The 21,058-nt window shown below is 40.0% G+C and overlaps 1 protein-coding gene across 2 annotated transcripts in view; it reads right to left on the bottom strand.

Annotated features, from left to right (window-relative positions):
- LOC140735657 (MICAL-like protein 2) overlaps positions 1-21,058 on the bottom strand; it is a 119,230-nt gene that overhangs the window by 44,028 nt on the left and 54,144 nt on the right. For both annotated transcript variants that reach the window (XM_073060967.1, XM_073060968.1), the window contains one exon: positions 8,382-8,481. In XM_073060967.1, the coding sequence (XP_072917068.1) occupies positions 8,382-8,481 (100 nt within the window). The remainder of the gene's footprint in view (positions 1-8,381; positions 8,482-21,058) is intronic.

The following is a 21,058-nucleotide window of genomic DNA, read 5'->3' on the forward strand; positions in this document are numbered from 1 at the left end:
CTTGAAGGTATATTTTTAACCTTTCGAAGTGAATTTTTTGTTTAATATCAAGATAATGGTTTTTTGTAAAGTATTGGTTTAGTTTAAGATGGCGTTATTGTTTCTTTTTTCGTCTTCTTCCTATAATGCATCGCTTATCATAGTTTAAATACTTCTTGATTTGTTTGAGTTATAACCCGATTTATAAACTTTTAATGATTTTATTCCCTTTTTCTTTACAACTCAGCATATTAAGAAGCGCAGTTTTTAGTACTGCGATCATAATTCTTAAAGTTCGGGTGGTTTTTTATATATATCCGTTAAACACGGAGTGGTCTGCCGCTGATATGGGGGTAGAGTTAGTTTCATTTTTTCTTTTTTCTAGCCATATTTTGGCTTTTTTTCTTTTTCATACGGGGGTGGGGGTTGGTCTGTTTTCTTTTTTAATTTTTTTCTTATCAATTTGTTTCAGTTTTTTTACTTGGGCTGTTCATGAACTACAAATATGTCTACGATGTCGTCACTTCCGGGTCCGCTCTTTATTTTTGTCCCTCTTCCGGATGCATGAGTTTATAACATGGTTAACCCTTTATATACCAAAGGGATGACTTTAGAAACATGGTTCAAACCATTAACTTTGTGTCTTGGAATACTAATGGATTAAACCATCCGATTAAACGAAAGAAGATTTTCAAAGTATTCCAAAGACTTAATGCTCATATTATTTTTGTACAAGAAACTCATATGAGGAAGGAGGACAAATATCGCTTTTTTAGGTCTTGGCGGGGTCAACAATATCATTCGAATTCGAATGCCAAAGTTAAGGGAGTTTCAATTTTTATTGACTCCTCTATTACATTTGTTCAACACGATATCCTTTCGGATCCGAATGGTAGATTTTTGTTAATTACGGGTTTACTCGGTAATAAAAAGGTTGCTATGGTTAATGTTTATGCCCCGAATGTGGATTGTCCTGACTTTTTTAAGTCCTTATTTACTTCTTTACCTAATTTAAATGAATATAAGTTAATAATGGGTGGTGACTTTAATTGTTGTTTAATTCCTTTGATGGACAAATCTACAACTATTCAGACTCTACCCAATAAGTCGGCCACTTGTATTAACTCCTTTTTGACTGATAATGGAGTTTTTGATATTTGGAGATTTCGTCATCCTAACGACAAAGAGTTTTCTTTTTTCTCACATGTTTATCACTCCTATTCGAGAATTGATTATTTTTTTATTGACTCTTGTTTTATTCCATCGGTAATTGGTTGTAATTATGATATTATAGCTATTTCTGACCATGCTCCATTAAAACTTTCTATTAATTTTACGGATACAGCTTTAAATGCTAGACAATGGCGATTTGACTCTACCTTATTGCAAGAACCGGACTTTATTAAATTTATGAAGGAACAGATTGATTTCTTCTTTTCAACTAATTCCACGGAGGATATCACATGCGGAACACTTTGGGACACTTTAAAAGCGTATATACGTGGACAGATTATCTCGTATTCTGCTGGTCTGAGAAAACGCATTAAGAAGGAAACTTTTTTACTGGTTGATAAAATTAAAGAGATTGACAAGAAATATTCGACTACTCCTAGCATGGAACTTTATAAACAAAGGGTTGAACTTCAAATGGAACATAGTTTATTACTTACATCTCCGATAGAAAATCAATTAATGAAAACCAAATCTGATTTCTATATACATAGTGATAAATCAGGAAAACTGTTAGCTAGTCAGCTGAAGAATGTTTCAGTTAAACGCCAGATTACTAAGGTTCGACAGCAGAATGGGGATTTGACAGTTAACCATGATGACATAAATAAGTCTTTTCAAGACTTTTATACCTCCCTGTATAAATCTGAATTCCCTCAGGATCATAATACCATGTGTGATTTTCTCGGGAAATTGAATTTTCCAAAACTATCATCTGATGATATTTCAGTAATAGATACTCCGTTTACGGATGCGGAAATTAAAGGGGTTATTTCCTCAATGAACTCTGGGAAAGCACCAGGTCCAGATGGGTATACAGTAGAATTTTTTAAATGTTTTTCTGATACTCTATCTCCTTGGCTATGCAAGGTGTTTGAAGAAGCAATTAGATTGGGGAAGTTGCCACAATCTTTTTATAGAGCTTCCATTTCTTTAATACTGAAGAAAGATAAAGACCCTACTGATTGTGCATCCTACAGACCAATATCTTTATTGAATGTGGATTCTAAGATTTTTTCCAAGTTGCTGGCTTCTAGGTTGGAGAAGGTATTACCCCAAATTATTTCGGAAGACCAAACCGGTTTTATTAAAAATCGCTATTCTTTTTTCAATGTTAGGAGATTATTGAATATTGTTTATACTCCTTCACATAATACTTCAGAATGTGTTATATCATTAGATGCGGAAAAAGCATTTGATAGAGTTGAATGGCCCTACTTATTTTATGTGTTGGAGAAGTTTAATTTTAGTCCGACCTTCATTTCTTGGATTAAACTGATATATCAAACTCCAGTAGCCTCGGTGTTTACTAATAATCAAAGATCTCCATTTTTTCGTTTATTTCGGGGCACTAGACAAGGTTGTCCTCTTAGTCCATTACTATTTAACATCGCCTTAGAACCTTTGGCAATTGCCATCAGAGAATCACAGGATATTTTGGGTATTAATCGTGGAACAGATATTCATAAGGTATCTTTATATGCAGACGATTTATTATTATTCATCTCTAATCCTGAGAAATCTATTCCAGCAGTCTTATCATTGTTGGCTCAATTTAGTGAGTTTTCTGGGTATAAGTTAAATCTTAATAAGAGTGAATTGTTTCCTTTGAATAGACAGGTCCCAAATTATGGCATTTTACCTTTTAAATTAGCTAACGATTCTTTTACTTATTTAGGGATTAAAATTACCAAAAACCATAAAGAATTATTTCGGTTTAATTTTTTACCCTTAATTGATCAGATTAAAGGTTTGTTTACTAAGTGGTCACCATTATCTTTATCTCTGATAGGTAGGATTAATGCTATTAAGATGGTTATTTTACCTAAATTTTTATATGTTTTTCAAGCGGTACCAATTTTTATTCCGAAATCTTTTTTTACTAATGTTGATTCAAAAATTTCTTCATATATATGGCAGAATAAAAATCCCAGGTTAGGTAAAATATACTTACAGAAGACAAAGAAGGATGGTGGGTTGGCATTACCCAATTTCAGATTTTATTATTGGGCAGTTAATATTAGATATTTGATATGTTGGTTGAAAGAATGGGATGGTCCTTTTGGCCCTCATTGGGTGAGTTTGGAAACCAAATCGGTTTCTGCTTATGCTCTGGGTTCTATCTTAGGGACATCTCTCCCTTTTGCTCTTTCTAAATTGCCGAAGCGAATTGACAACCCGATAGTTAAATATACCTTACGTATATGGTTTCAATTTCGGAAATTTTTCGGGTTGACTCAATTCATGTTAAATAGTCCTATTGTATCTAATTGTTTTTTCCATCCCTCAATTATAGATCATGCTTTTTTGGCTTGGAAAACTAAGGGATTATTAAGATTTTCCGACTTATTTTTGGACAACTGTTTTATGTCCTTTGAGCAACTAGCTAATAAATATAATTTGCCTAGATCTCATTTTTTTAGATACTTACAGGTTAGGCATTTTTTAAGTATGGTACTTCCTTCGTTCCCAAATTCTCTGTCTTCAGATACTTTGGAAAGTTTGTTTGAATTAAACCCTTTTCAAAAAGGGCTTATATCAAAACTTTATAATATAATTATGAAGATACGTTCAGTGCCCTTTGATAAGACCAAAAATGATTGGGAAAGAGAACTTAATCTTATTATTCCTATTGAGAATTGGGATAGAATTCTTAAATTAGTTAATACATCATCTATATGTGCCAAACATTCATTATTACAATTTAAGGTTGTACATAGGGCCCATATGTCCAAGGATAAATTAGCTCATTTTTATTCTCATATAAACCCTATTTGTGACAGATGTCATTTAGAAATCGCTTCTTTAACTCATATGTTTTGGTCATGTCCACTTTTGAGAAAATATTGGAAAGATATTTTTGATATTATTTCGGCGGTATTGAACATTGATTTACAACCCCATCCTATTACCGCAATTTTTGGTTTACCGATGATGGACTTACTTCACTTATCTCCTTCCGCCTGTCGAATGATTGCTTTTCTCACTTTGATGGCTAGAAGATCTATTTTGTTGAATTGGAAGGAAATTAATCCTCCCACGGTATTTCATTGGCTTTCTCAAACTATGTTATGTCTAAATTTAGAAAAAATTAGAAGTGCTGTATTTGATACTTCTATTAAATTTGAAAAGATATGGAGACCATTTATTCAATATTTTCATATGATGTAATGGCCCTGTGCCGGGCTTATTGTTTTTTTTTTTCAGCTTTAATCGTATGTATGTTGAGAGGATCGGAGTTGATGTCATTGATGTTTATGTATACTCGTGAGATACTATGAACAGCCCTTTTTTTTTCTCTTTTTAAAAGTTTTTTTTTATTTTTTTTTTCTTCTTTGTTTTTTTTTCTTTTTCTTGATACTAGATTAGTAGATTAGCTAACTTTCTTAGATAGATTTTTTTTTCTCTTTTTTACACTATATATTATGAAATATCTAAACTTACCTTGTTCATATATATACTATATGGTTTATGTTTTGGGAAACTTACTTATGCTCTATTCATTGTTTATGTATTACTTTATGTATAATGGGAGTCTATATATTTGTAATCCCTTACCATTATTTGAATTGTATCTCATTCATAATATTCTAAATATTAATAAAAAGATTGAAAGAGAGAGAAGGTTTCTGCTGCATGGGGCTTGCTCTCCATATCGTACTGTTCTAGCTTGCGTACCATGTAGACTGCTAAGGCGCAACTTCCATGGTCAACAGGCCTCATGCTTCTCATTGAATCCACTTTACATCAAAATAAGTGTAGGAGGGAAAATGCATGCAATCAATGAAACAAATAGCTAGGAGTCCCTGAAAATAACAAGGCTCCTAATAGAACCAACCAAACATCAGCTACTCACGGTGAGCCCTCACATCATTCCCCAGCTGAGCTGACTATAGAAGAACACAAGCCAATTCTTCCCACCTTAGAAAAGATATTCAGCAAGGAGACAAAAGATTTGCATTTACACAGCAGTTTTCACAACTTCTGGACATTACAGTTCATAATGCACTTTCAAAACATGGTCACTTTCACAAAGTGGGAAACAATTTAGCCAATTTGAATTTGACAAGCTCCCACAAACCACCAAATGAAAATGAGCAGAGGAACAATTTTTGCATGAGACTGCTGGAGATCAATGTGACTCTACAGACTGAGCTGATTTAAGGCCGGATAATGGTAGAAGGGGTTGTACTTCTGCAGAGTCATTTGTGATTCTGGACTGCACAAAGTATTTTATAAGTGTATAATACAAGTGACATACACAATTATCCTGTAGTAAACATAATTAAGGTCACATGGGGTGCAGCTTTATAAGGCTTCAAGCTTACATCAAGTTCCCTCAGAATCAGATGAGGAGTAAAGTCCCTAGGTATAAATACCATGATAAATATGTCTGAACCATGAAGCAACAATCAATGTTGATCTTCCATAAGGTTCCTGAACTAACTGATTCCATCAGTCAGAACAGCAGCATAATCAGGCAGAAGATACCAAACTTGAAAACAACATATCAAACTAAAGGACAGTTTCAATCCCACTCTCGAACAGACCGCTTGAGGAGTAAGATGAACTCCTAACCTCACAATCTACCTCATCAAGGCCCATGCATCGTAATGTCCACCTGCACTGTACTTTCTCTATAACTGAAATGGCAGTAGTGTGTTCTACATTCTGGTATTGTTTTTCTTTTGCACTCTCCTGACGAACTTGTATTTCAACATCATCATAATGGATCTTTTTCACATTATGTCAATGTACAAAACAATAATAAACCAATTCCAACGAGTCCTGAGATTGTCTACCACTACTACACTCCTCTTCTTCTGAACCACGGAGGCAGAGGTAGTGCCAGAGACACAGTCGCTGCATCTCTGGTAGGTCGTCCCCACCCCCCCCACAACAGTATCCAAAGCTGAATACTTATTATTGAGGGGAACAGCCACAGGAGTATTCTGCACTGGCTACCCATTTCCTTTTCCTCTTTTGACAGTCACCAGGTATCTGCCTCCTGAAACTTTGAAATTACTACCTCTCTGTAGTCCCTAAATTTCACCTCCTCATTTTCCCATATAAGCCAAAAGACCTGCAACTCCATTTACTTAATATGGTCCCAAAGGAGCTGCAGCTCGGTGTACTTTATGTAGATGTAGCTATCAGGAAGACTGAAAGGCTCCCAGAGTTCCCACCTCTCACACAAAGAGCACATCACTAACCCTGGACTCATTCTCATGCACTAGCTGCTCACTAATAGACAAAGAAAGAGAGAAAAATAATTATAGAAGCTTACTTAGAACATCTGTCTGTTCTCACAGAAGCCGGTTGAGCCAAAGCCTGACCACTCTAACATTATCCACTCACACAATGACCACTCCTACAATTCCAAACAATGTGTGCAGGCATCCAGACAAACACAATTGTCTGAGAGAGGTAATTAGCAGCCACTGTGTGTCAGCTGATTTTAACAGCTGCAAGATTATCGAGTACAGATGACTGGAGAACAATGGAGTTCAAGCTTGAATCTGTTGCTTCTTACAGCTCTTTAGATCCCAAATGGCTCAGGCCATTGGATCCCAGAATCAGAACAGCACTTACAACAAGTGCCTCTTAGGAGCAAATTTCAAAACCCACTTTAAATGAGTATTTAGAAAATTAGTCCTGTTACTGTTTGAGGCTATGAAGCCGCTTAGCAAAATTGTCAGAAGTATCAGAGTTTTTGCAGGTAATGCTGCCTCTCTCTGCACTGTAGAACAATCATCCTTTCAGCTTGGACGAATGAGGGATGAGCTTGTATTCACAGTTTTCTTAAAGGGCTTGACAGGGATGGTGTTTCCCATGTCCAAAAACAGGGATGACAGTCTCAAAATTAGAGTGCAGGAGGTGATAAATCTTTGTAATTCTCCACCCAGGTGGGCTGCGGAGTTGCTTAGTAATTTCAAGGATAAGATCAATAAATATTTCAGAAGAGCTGAAGAATAGAGGAATAGCACAGGAATCCCTATGTTACAGCAGTTCAAGCAATTGTCCATTACAAAATTGTTTCACAAATCACTACCAAAAAACTTTCAGATACAGAATAAAAACTTGTTCTTATGGAATTTATGATTAAAAAATATCAAAATAAACAGAAAATATGAAAGAAATAACAAATGTTGTCAACTTCTGTCAAGAGTTAGTGTTACAGAAAAGGCAACACGAGGTTTTCTAGGACCACAGTGTGAGGGTGTACTGTAGATAAAGTGGTGAGGCAGATCAGTCAGGACGTTATGAAATGGTAAGGCAGGTACTGGGCCTTGAATTACTTTTTCTATTTCTCCTTCTCATACCTCATGTTCAAAATGAAGCGGTAACAGTAACGATACACAAATGTAACAACTAATGTTAGAGCTTAATACTAATCCCCATTCTTAATTTATGGACAGCTGCTTCTGACAGCTCCCTCTGGACAGCAAGTACCATATTTCAAAATTTTAGATAAAGAAGTCTTTATTGAACAATGAATTATAAATTCTGTATTTGGTGGCCCGAGTTCCACACTCATACCTATCAGGGGGAATATCATTAAAAACTATAGAACACCAAAAGATCTGGATAGAGTGGACATGGAGAGGATGCTCCTATTAGTTAGAGAGTCTAGGATGCAAGGCATAGCCTTAGAATAGAGGGATGTCCCTTTAAAACTGAGATGAGGGGGAATTTCTTCAGCCAGAGGGTGGTGGATCTGTGGAACTTACTTTATCGTAAGTCCAGCAGATTTTCCTCTTGGTTCTAAAATAACACTAAGTTAAGACAAACTTTGTCCAGTACACATTTTACCAGCTGATTAGCTACTGGGCAAATTGACCACTTCCTGAAAAGCCATTGCCAGGACTCAAACAAACAAAGTGCAAACATTCTGGACATCCAGATGGAGCCTTTACCAATTGTATAGACAGTACCTTCAGCCAGCAAGACAAACATGGACGGGCTCTGACCCCAACACCAAGTGTTGAGAAAGTGGACATAGAACTAATCAATTTCTCATCATAAGTCAGTCTTTGGGAGATTTGGTAATATTTTCAAAAAAGTAAACTTTATCTCCACCACTGTTGTTTGAAAGAATTAGCAAACATGCTAAACTAAATCAAGACTACCCTTCTGCTAAGCCTGAAACTTAAGATGCAATGAACACTCACCTGTGCTGCTTCTGGACAGGCTTCAGTTTCAGCCTCCAGTCAGATGGAGATTCCTCATCCTGAGCCCTGGTAATGATCTGTGGACTATAGGAGTAGTTCCCTGCAGGAGAAATGAGAAATAGTGCAACATGAACTAGCAGTGCTTGAGGGCGCCGTGTTCTCTGCCCACTGATCCAAGGAGAGTGGCGAAGGGAACATTTCGTCCAGCTGTTTCCATCACTCCTACCATCACAAAATATTTTCCATATCTCTCATCCATTTACTGCACACATTACAAAGGGTTACAACCCTTGACAATACTTGTTGGTTGTTTCACATTTTTCTTTACTTAGTTACATTTGATCTCATAAATATCATAAGAGTACATTTTTATTCAGAATTTACACTGTACTTCCATTCTTAACTTGAATGTGCAGGATGTAAGAGGCCACTGACAGTAGTGCATCATGGGACTATCTCTCCCGACCATCAAAAGAATCTACACAAGGCACTGCCTCAAGGGGACAATATGTATCAACAAAGACTCCACCACCTAGCCTACACATCTTTTGCAGATACAATTGGTCAGGAGGTACAGAAGTCTAAAGACCCACATCACCGCATTTAAGAACAGTAATGCCCCTTCAACCATTCAGTTTCTGAACCAATCTTCACAACCTCAGTAGAGCAACTTTGCACTACAATGGACTTTTTGTCTTAATTTTGTTCTTCCTTGTATAATTTTTGTGCAAATATATTTTCATTGCATCAGTACATACTTACATTCTTGTAAATATGACAATAAACTTGACTTCAATCTTGTCCTTGACTTCAGTTTCCTAGCTCACATTCCACAGCCACCATACTTTCTCTTCACAAATCATGAGTCAATAGCAGTAATTAATATGCTCTTCAGATTGATCACTCTATTAAACCTCCATAAGACGTAGGAGCAGAATTAGTGCATTAAGCCATCAAGTCTGCTCCACCATTCAATCACAACTGATTTATTATCCCTCTTAACCCTTTTCTCCTGCCTCTCCCCATAACATCTGACACCTTACTAATCAAGAACCTATTAACCTCAGCTTTAAGTATACACAATAACTTGCCCTCCAAAGCAGTCTGTGACAATGAATTCTACAGATTCACCACTCTCTACCTAAACAAATTTCTCCTCATCTTTGTTCTAAAGGGATATCCTTCCATTCTGAGGTAATGCCCCCTGATTCTAGACTTCTGCACTGTTGGAAACATCCTCTCCACATCCACATCTGATATTTGCCTACGTTCACTAATCCAAAGACCATTCTCTCTTGATCACAGCCTTTGAAGATTGGCCTTGGAATTACTTTCTGCTACCTGTATCTTTCCTTTTTATTGAGTTCTTGGAATGTGGATATTGCTGCCAAGATTGAAATTTAGTGTCCAATCACATTATAACTCAATTTCAACTCATTACAAAGATTAACACTCAAATATTACCTCTCAACAATAATGATCAGTTGGGCACAGAGAGGATGTATATTTATCTTTATTGGCTCTGTTCTCAAGCACGTGAATTTACACATCTGAATACCCATGTGCACAATCACTGGGTTTCCCTGGCCCTTCATGGACAGTTAAATAAGAGAAGAAGTAATATCCAGGAAAGGGAGCCTACAATGGGCAGGCATTCCTCATGGTCCCTATCTGGTTGCCATGTGCCCAATATGGGGCCATCTTCAATGGTTGGTCTGAAGAGAGTTGTTACTGCTTGTATTCCTGAAATGCTCCATTCAATTCTTTTCCTTATCAATCCATAATGTTTCCATTTTGTTGGCTCGAGGTCACCTGACTGAGTGCATCAATTTCTCATTGGATGTGGCCCAAATGCTACAAGTAGCATTGCTTTATGGCCTTTCCTCTCACCTTGTGCCTTAGGTGATCTCCTTTGCTTTTCTCCAAATCAGACTGGTTCAAACCAGTCCAACCAACTCACCCAAACACTGGGCCTTGCCAACCAGATCACAGGCTTTAAATATACACAAGTATCTGCAAGTCTGCCATTTTACATGACGAACAGCTTCTTATCTGAGAATGGTCTCAGGTTTAGCAGATCATTTACATAAATTCCTTATGTCTTCAGTCAACTGTTCTGATTAAGTTATCCCGAAGCAAAAATCAATTCACCAAACAGTTCACAAAATGGCAGCTGCAAGGATAGTCTCACAAAATGACTGCCTTCATTCCTGCCATCACATGGCAAGAACAAATATGTTTGCTTTGACTATTTCCACCGGCCCGGCCTCATTCCTGTTCACTGATTTGTAGATTGTAGTTCTTTCTGACCAACAAACTGCTGCACTTTAGGGAGAAGACACTCACTGCTCTGGTGTGTGGTTAGTAAAGAATAATCAAGAGATCCAGTGCTGTAACCCAGTGATAATGATGGAATGTCTGATATTTCTGTCAGTGTAGTGTTTCTATGGAGAATATCTCCATATTTCTGCCCACTCAACTTGAAACTGAAACATTACTTCTATTCATTTAAAAATAGTAAATAACTCTCTAAAGTTCTCCATGTTTCCTTTATTTCAATAGACAATAGGTGCAGAAGTAGACCATTCGGCCCTTCGAGCCTGCACCGCCATTCTGAGATCATGGCTGATCATCTACTATCAATACCCGGTTCCTGCCTTGTCCCCATATCCCTTGATTCCCCTATCCATAAGATACCTATCTAGCTTCTTCTTGAAAGCATCCAGAGAATTGGCCTCCACTGCCTACCGAGGCAGTGCATTCCAGACCCCCACAACTCTCTGGGAGAAGAAGTTTTTCCTTAACTCTGTCCTAAATGACCTACCCCTTATTCTCAAACCATGCCCTCTGGTACTGGACTCTCCCAGCATCTGGAACATATTTCCTGCCTCTATCTTGTCCAATCCCTTAATAATCTTATATGTTGCAATCAGATCCCCTCTCAATCTCCTTAATTCCAGCATGTACAAGCCCAGTCTCTCTAACCTCTCTGCGTAAGACAGTCCGGACATCCCAGAGATTAACCTCGTGAATCTACGCTGCACTTCCTCTATAGCCAGGATATCCTTCCTTAACCCTGGAGACCAAAACTGTACACAATACTCCAGGTGTGGTCTCACCAGGGCCCTGTACAAATGCAAAAGGATTTCCTTGCTCTTGTACTCAATTCCCTTTGTAATAAAGGCCAACATTCCATTAGCCTTCTTCACTGCCTGCTGCACTTGCTCATTCACCTTCAGTGACTGATGAACAAGGACTCCGAGATCTCTTTGTATTACTCCCTTACCCAACTCTACACTGTTCAGATAATAATCTGCCTTCCTGTTCTTACTCCCAAAGTGGATAACCTCACACTTATTCACATTAAACGTCATCTGCCAAGTATCTGCCCACTCACTCAGCCTATCCAAGTCACCCTGAATTCTCCTAACATCCTCATCACATGTCACACTGCCACCCAGCTTAGTATCATCAGCAAACTTGCTGATGTTATTCTCAATGCCTTCATCTAAATCGTTGATGTAAATCGTAAACAGCTGTGGTCCCAATACCGAGCCCTGTGGCACCCCAGTAGTCACCACCTGCCATTCCGAGAAACAACCATTCACCGTTACCCTTTGCTTTCTATCTGCCAACCAGTTTTCTATCCATGTCAATATCTTCCCCCCAATGCCATGAGCTCTGATTTTACCCACCAATCTCCTATGTGGGACCTTATCAAATGCCTTCTGAAAATCGAGGTACACTACATCCACTGGATCTCCCTTGTCTAACTTACTGGTTACATCCTTGAAAAACTCCAATAGATTAGTCAAGCATGATTTGCCCTTGGTAAATCCATGCTGGCTCTGCCCAATCCTATCACTGCTATCCAGATATGCCAATATTTCATCTTTAATAATGGACTCTAGCATCTTCCCCACTACTGATGTTAGGCTGACAGGACGATAGTTCTCTGTTTTCTCCCTCCCTCCTTTCTTAAAAAGTAGGATAACATTAGCCATTCTCCATTTCATTAGAGTTCCTTCCTTCATGTCTCCAGCTTTGTACATACGTTGCTAGGACTGGAGGGCTTAAGTTATGAGGAGAGGCAAGAGAGGTCGGAATTGTTTTCCTCGGAGCAATGGAGGCTGAGGGGTGACCTTATGGAGGTTTATAGAATTATGAGCGGAATCAGTCAGGTAGATGATCACAGTGTTTTTCCCAGTTTAGGGGCATCTAAAGCTGGATGGCAAACAAGAGAAAATCTGCAGAAAATGGAAATCCAAGCAACACGCAAAAAATGCTGGAAGAACTTAGCAGGCCAGGCAATATCTATGGAAAAGAGTACAGTCAACGTTTTGGGCCAGGACCTGAGTACTGCCAAAGGGTCTTGGCCCGAAATGTCGACTGTACTCTTTTCCATAGATGCTACATGCTGGTCTGTCAAGCTCCTCCAGCATTCTGTGTGTGTTGTTAGAACTAGATGGCACTAGTTTAAGGTGAGAGGACAAAAAAATGACTAGGCCCAATATTACTTGGATGCAAAATGGCTTGATGTGGCAACTGCTCTACACATGACCGCATGAAACTGCAAAGCTGTGCACACAGCTCAGCACACCCACAGAATCCAGTCTCTCCTCTATAGGCTATCTATCCTTATAACCATATAACAATTACAGTACAGAAACAGGCCATCTCGGCCCTTCTAGTCCATGTCGAACGCTTACTCTCACCTAGTCCCACTGGCCCGCACTCAGCCCATAACCCTCCATTCCCTTCCTGTCCATATACCTATCCAATTTTACTTTAAATGACAATACCGAACCTGCCTCTATCACTTCTTACAGCCTTAATAAAATAGTCAGCATAATCAAAGACCCCACCCACTCCAGATATACTTTCTTCTCCCATCTGGCAGAACGTACAAAAGCCTGAAGGCTCAAGGACAGCTTCTGCCCTTAGCCAATGCCAACAGGAAACAACCTATCCAGATATGGTTTCCACCATAGGAAACAACCTATCCAGATATGGTTTCCACCACAGGAAACAACCTATCCAGATATGGTTTCCACCACAGGAAACAACCTATCCAGATATGGTTTCCACCACAGGAAACAACCTATCCAGATATGGTTTCCACCACAGGAAACAACCTATCCAGATATGGTTTCCACCACAGGAAACAACCTATCCAGATATGGTTTCCACCACAGGAAACAACCTATCCAGATATGGTTTCCACCACAGGAAACAACCTATCCAGATATGGTTTCCACCACAGGAAACAACCTATCCAGATATGGTTTCCACCACAGGAAACAACCTATCCAGATATGGTTTCCACCACAGGAAACAACCTATCCAGATATGGTTTCCACCATAGGAAACAACCTATCCAGATATGGTTTCCACCATAGGAAACAACCTATCCAGATATGGTTTCCACCACAGGAAACAACCTATCCAGATATGGTTTCCACCACAGGAAACAACCTATCCAGATATGGTTTCCACCACAGGAAACAACCTATCCAGATATGGTTTCCACCACAGGAAACAACCTATCCAGATATGGTTTCCACCATAGGAAACAACCTATCCAGATGCATAAACACAAGAGATGCAAGAAGCCTTGAGCAGCACACACAAAATGCTGGAGGAACTCAGCAAGTAAGGTGGCATCTGCGGAGGGGAGTAAATAGTCATCGATTTGCTGAGACCCTTCATCAGGGCTGGAAAGGAAGGGGAGAAACATCAGAATAACGAAGTGAAGGGGCGGGTAGGAGTACAAGCTGGCAGATGATTGATGAGACCAGGGGAAGACCAGTAGGTGAGGGAGAGGCATGAAGTAAGAAGCTGTGAGGTGATAGGTGGAAGAGGTAAAGAGCTGAAAAAGAAGAATCCTTTAGAAGAAGGCAGTGGACAATCGATGAAAGGAAAGAAGGGCACCAGAAGGATGTAATGGTCAAGTGAGGAGAAGGCAAGGGTGAGAGGGTAACCAGAATGGGAATGGAATGGGATGGGTGGAGGAAATGATTAATTACCAGATGATAAGCTTCAATCAAGTGTCCTCTCATTCGTTTAAACAGACCCAAGCCTGCTCTGATAATCTACTCTCACAAGTCCACCCAACCATTGTTCCAGCAAATCTTCTCTGAGCCGCTTCTAATGCATGAATGTGAATACAAATTGACCAACAAAATATTTAACTGCCTTAGGAATATTGAGAATAGATGTCCAAAATTTGAGACAAGCTTAAATATATCAAAGTAAAAAATTATATGTTTTGTTAAAAAAGTAATATCATTTAATCATGATCGTCAAATTGTTATACAATAAAAAAGGAATTATATTTGTATCCTTGGACCGTATCACTCATGCTACAGGCACTGTAAATACTGTACCACTCATTGTGTACCATACACTAAATCACACTATATCACTCACTTGATCACCAGACACTACATTCTCAATATATCCCTCAGAAAAGGCATTGCTTTAAGTTGAGCATCACTGAACATATATAAATTTTACTTTGACTTTGAAAGATTTAAGATATTACTTAAGGCTGAATATTATAATAAACTGTTCTCTGTCAGGCGTAAAGATAAAACAGGAGTTGTTCCTCTCCTCTTGAACTCAACAACCGTAAGACATAGAAGCAGAATTAGGCCATTCGGCCCATTGAGTGTACTCTACCATTTGATCATGCCTGATTTATTTTCCCTCTCAATCTCATTCTACTGCTTTCTACTTGTAACTTTTAACACCTTTACTAATTAAGACCTATAGAACTCCACTTTAAATCCTTCCAATGACTGGGCCTGCACAGCCATCTGTGGCAATGAATTCCACACAGTTACTACTGTCTGGCTAAAGAAATTCCTCTGTTCTAAAGGGACATCCTTCTATTCTGAGTCTGTGCCCTCGGATCCTAGACTCCCACTATTGGAAAGATCTTTCCCACATCCACTCTGTCCAGGGCTTGCAATATTCAAGATTCAGTGAGTCCCCCCGTCATTCTACTCAACTGCAGCAAGTACAGGCCTACAGCCATCAAACATTCCTGATATTATTAACCCTCTTCTGAACCCTCTCCAATGTCAGCACATCCCTTCTCAGATATGAGACCCAAAACTGCTCACAATACTCCAAATGTGGTCTGACTAGTGTCTTACAAAGCTTCAGCATTACACCCTTGCTTCTATTCTCTAATCCTGTTGAAATGAATGCTAACATTGCATCTGCCTTCCTTACTACCAACCCAACCTGCAAGGTAACCCTAAGTTATCTCCAGCAAGAGAAAATCTGCAGATGCTGGAAATCCGAGCAACACACACAAAATGCTGGAGGAACTCAGCAGGCCAGGCAGCATCTATGGAAAAGAGTACAGTCGACATTTCAGGCTGAGACCCTTCATCAGGACTTGAACGATTCAAAACGGTCTTGGCTCAAAACATCGCCCGTACTTTTATCTATACTCTAGTTTCTCCAACATACTGAGTGAGTTCCTAACTTGTGTCCCAACTCTTCTTGCTCCTCCCATTTCTGTTTAGAAAATTTTCAACGTCTTTGTTCCTTCTACCAAAGTACAGGATCATAAACTTCCTTATACTATATTCCATCTGCCACTTATCTGTGCTTTCTTCTAATCTGTCCAAGTCATTCCGTAGACTCCTGCTTCCTTTTAAACTGTCTCCTAGTAAAGACAATAAAATTCACTACCACTTCCCATGTACCAGGCAACGGTGATCCCTGCCCTCCTATATTCTTCCATGACCTGGACTACATACAGCGGGAAAGGGAAAAATATTGCCAATTCTGTCTCAGTTAAATGCTCCAATTCACTGGAAGTACAAGCAACGCACACCCAGGACAATAACCCCAGTATTCAGGCCCTTCTTAGCATATTGAGCAGGCTACATCACTCCTATCCCCAGCAACAGACTCTGACAACCGACTCTATGTTTCAAGTTCTGCATATGAAGGAATTACCAGGTAGACAGAGGAAAGCATTCAAGGATGCGCTCAAATCCTCTCTGACAAAATTCAACGTGTGCACTGTCTCCTGGGAATCTCTGGGCAATGAGAACATAAGACTGCAGAAGGAACATTCAGGAGGGTATTGAGAACCTTACGTCAGTGTACAAGAAAGGTGGAAAGAATGCATCATTCCCCAAACCACTCACCCATCTATCCGATCAATTCCCACACTTGCCTCATCAGACACCTCAGAACCCACAGATCTGGAACAGAGGAAAGTCACCCCCGACCCTGGGGAACTGCCATAAAGAGTTTTGGGCTATGCTGAAGTAAGGTAAGGTTATTAGAAGTTATGTTGTACTTCTGCCAGTCTGCTATGTTTAGAGCTCAAAGGTGTATGGAGGTCATTTGATGGTCAGCGTCCTATGCACAGGAGGAATTGACTGCACAGTTATACCCAGACAAGCACAGAGCAAACTGTGAAATTAGGATTAGAAAGTGACTGTGTCACAAAGAATTTCTTACTATGTTGAGACAATCACAGAGTCGGTTACAAAGCAGCTGAAATCCATTAAATATGGGATAAATAGGAATTATAAACTAAAACAGGACAGTTCCCAGAATATCTAACACATTCATCTAATAAAATATCCAAACCAGTACTCTACTGTTCCACAGAAAGACCTTGAACTAAAGTCACTGCTATCTCACTGAACGCATAGGAGCCAAACTGCACACAGCAAGATCCCAATTGGGATAAACCTTCACAGTCCCCTGCCCCTAGAACTCTCACATTCAAAATGACTCCGGATAAGTTTAAAAATAAAAATTGTCAAACACATTTAAATTATGCCAATTTTAGTTGAGTTAAGTCATTAACCCTGACCAGAAGACCAAGACGAAGACCTTGCTCTTCTTCACAACAGGGCCATCAGATCTGTTTTATCAGCCGGAGATGGTGAACAACTCCTTTCACTCTTCCACCTCCTTTTACAGTGCAGCACTCCCTCCTAACCAGCCTCCGAAGCTCTTTAGATCACAAAGCGCTAAGACTCAGAAGAGACAATACTGGTCAATATGCTCAAAGTGCTGGAGAGTGTAGAGAGGAGATTCTCCTGGTTGTTGTCTGGGATGGAGCAATTATTGTTGAGGAGACACTGGAAAAGGTAGGTCTGTTTTTCCTTGAGCGGAGGAGGCTAAGAAGGAACATTATTGACGAATATAAAATAACGAGTGCTTCAGAAAGGGGAGACTGTTGGAAATGATTCCCCCATGAGAGATAGGAACATCTCCAGGACAGAAGTTTAAGCAAAGAGTTAAGAAATTTAGAAAGGGAAATGAGGAGTGGTAGCTACCTGAAAAGCACAGTCAGAAGCTGGATTACTGGCAGTTTTACGAAGTATCTAAATGAGGGCTTGAACTGCCTGGAACGTTGGGCTATGAACCAGTTGCTGGGAGATGAGTTTCATGCAGAAGTCAGCATGGTCAAGTTGGGCTGAATGGCATTCTTCCATGCTGCACAATTCTGTGAATCTAGGACTCTGTGAGTACCACACATCCAATGAGCTTAACCTCACAATCCTAAAACAACTTAACAATTGGAAACTTCTCAGAAAATACGAGAACAATTTGTTCAATATAATGTTTGATATGCTTTGCATTTCAGGATCCACGCTGCAAGAGACGAACATTTCAGTCATTGTTTGATACCCAGAGGCAACAAGAGCTTCACTGCATAATCAAGTGGCATTGTTTTTAAAGAAATGTCCAGTGATCAGCTTTCAGGGTAACAGAGTGAGCTGCTAGATGCCAGGCCCATGCTGGCAAGGATCCAGAAAGCAACAGGAAGACCTTTGGTCGAGTTAGGACTGAAGTATGCAAATTAATTAACCAAGGCACTGGTTATCTGCGTGCACTTGACAGACGTATTGCCTGTGTTTGTCTTTGCTGCTGCCTCCAACTAACCTATCTCACATGGTCAGTGATGACGCCACATATTTATCATCACAATACCCCACCTTCCCATGGTAACTGGAAACTGAATAAGCTCCCCAGTCTGCAATTAGTTTACCGTGACTGTTAATCAAAGAATCTTTGTTCCCATTTGAGTGGTTTTACAACCAATAACCCAAGGATCCAAAGATTACCTAAGGAAGCATTTATGCCCCATGATGTTTTTGTGGGTTTTGAGGGAGATTAACTTCCAATTCCTGAGAAAATTGGCAGTTGCAACCTACACACCCTCTCCTTGATTGAAAGTTTGGATTCCCAGTTGTGGGAGATAAAAGAAGAGTGGAGTTTGTTTACTTGGCTTTTTTTGGTTGTGTTAGGCAGCGTCGGGTAGCGTAGTGGTTAGCACAACACCTTACAGTACCACTAACCCAGGTTCAATTCCCATCGTTGCCTGTGAGGAGTTTGTACGTTCTCCCCGTGACTGCACGTGTTTCCTCGGGGTGCTCCGGTTTCCTCCCACAGTCAGTAGGTCAATTGGTCATTGCAAATTGTCCTGTGATTAAGCTCGGATTAAATAGGGGGAATGCTGGGCAGCACAGCTTGAAGAGCTTGAGAGCGTTGTGTCAATAAATATCATAAGGTGTAGGAGCAGAGTTAGTCCAGTTCATAGAATTAGCTCCACCATTGAATCATGAATGATTTTTCAACACCATTCCCTCCCCTTCTCCCCATAGCCCTTCATTCTCTTCCCAAAGTGAATGATGATTGAAATCGTTAGGACAGCAGTGAATTCAATGTCTGCATTTAATACTTCTATTGATCACCTGACTACCCGGTATGGGATGCAGGGGTGTGGACACACACAAGTGTTAACATGCAGCCAGAGTGTGTTATGAGATCTGAGTCATTCTTTCAGGGAAATTATGGGTTGGGCACAAAGCCAATGGCAGCTGGAAAGAGTCAACTATTTTGCAACCATTCCCACGCAGGACACAACAAGCATGAAGGACGTTTACTCCTTCCACTAAATGCCACACAAGTTCAGCCACTTCACGGTTTGTGGAAGTTATACAAACCTCCTCTCGCTGTTCAGTCAGGCATCACTCATAGACTACCTGCCCAAGCACTTATACAACAAGCTTCTGAGAAGAAGGTAAACATGAAAGAGAGTTAGCTTTCCTTCAGAACTACAAAAGAGAGAATGTGAGTTGGTTTTCAGTTGCAAACAGGGTGGGCAGAGATGGGTACAACAGAGGGAATAGCTGTGACAGGCTGAGACCTGAGCAAGGACCTGGAACATGAACCTAGACCCAATGCAATTTGCCTGCTGCCGCAACAAGTCTACAGTGGAAGCAACTTCACTGGCTCTTCACTCGGCCTTGGCCCACCTGAAAAACAGCAGTACCTCCATCAGGCTGCTGTTTATTGATTACAACTTGGTGTTCAACAGCATCATCCCCTCATTTCGAATGAACAAGATTCAAAATCTGAACCTCTGTACCTCGATCCTTGACTTCCTCACCCAAAGACCATGATTAGTGTGGATGGGTAATAACATCTCGTCCTTGCTGACAATCAACACAGGCTTACCTCAGGGTACTTAACCCACTGTACGACTGTCTCTGTACCCTTACTCATGATTGTGTGGCTAGGCACAGCTCAAACGCCAACTTTAAATGTGCCAACTACACCACTTGTTCACAAATCCTAGATGGTGACAAGGAGGTGTACAGGAGTGAGATCGATCAGCTGGCTGAGCGGTGTCACAATAACAACCGTACACTCAACGGCATCAAGACCAAAGAATTGATTGTGGACTTCAGGAAAGGGAAGTTGGGAGAACACACACCATTCGAGATGGAGGGGTCAGCAGTGGAAAGTGTGAGCAGTTCCAAGCTTCTGGGTGCAAACATCCCAGGAGGTCTATCCAAGGCCCAATGTATTGATGCAACCAGGAAAAAGGCATGCCAGAGCTACACTTCATTGGATGTTTGAGGAGATTATCGGTAGCACGATATCGATACGCAGCAGCCTCTCCGGACTCTGGATTGGGGATTACCAAATGTTATGTGGTTTTTCTTGTGTGGTCTGTTTTGTGCTTTTTCATAATATCATTCCGGAGAACGTTGTCTCATTTTTTAACTGCATTGCATTTGTGGTTTATAAATGACAATAAACTGAATCTGAATCTGAATCTGAGATTTGGTACGTCACCAAAGGCTCTAGGAAATTTCCACAGGTGTACCGTGGAGAGCATTCTAACTGGTTGCATCTGCGGCTGGTACGGAAGCTTCGATGGGCAGATCGTAAAAGAGCTGCAGAGCATCTCAGCTCAGTCAGCTCCATCATGGGCACAAAAAATGTCTCCAAAAGGTGGCATCTATCATTCACCATCCAGGAAATGCCCTATTCTCATTACTACCATCGTGGAGGAGGTACAGAAGCCTGAAAGTCTTAGAAACAGCAGCTTTCCCTCCTCCATCAGATTTCTAAATGGTCAATGAACTCATGAACTCTACCTCATTGTACTATTTAAATCTGCTTCTATCACAACTTATGGAATTGTTTTATCCCTTGCATTCTACTGCTCCCACAAAGACAACAAATTTCACAACATACGTCACTGATAATATAGCTGACTTTGATTCAGACCAAGTAAGTGTGGACAGTAGAATTAGATGGTGCTTCCCTGTCTCTGTTATTTAGGACAAACCCCACAGGCCAGACTGTAGTAACAGAAAACAACAAGCCACATTATG

The sequence above is a fragment of the Hemitrygon akajei genome, chromosome 11, assembly GCF_048418815.1.
Source record: "Hemitrygon akajei chromosome 11, sHemAka1.3, whole genome shotgun sequence".
Lineage (NCBI taxonomy): Eukaryota > Metazoa > Chordata > Chondrichthyes > Myliobatiformes > Dasyatidae > Hemitrygon > Hemitrygon akajei.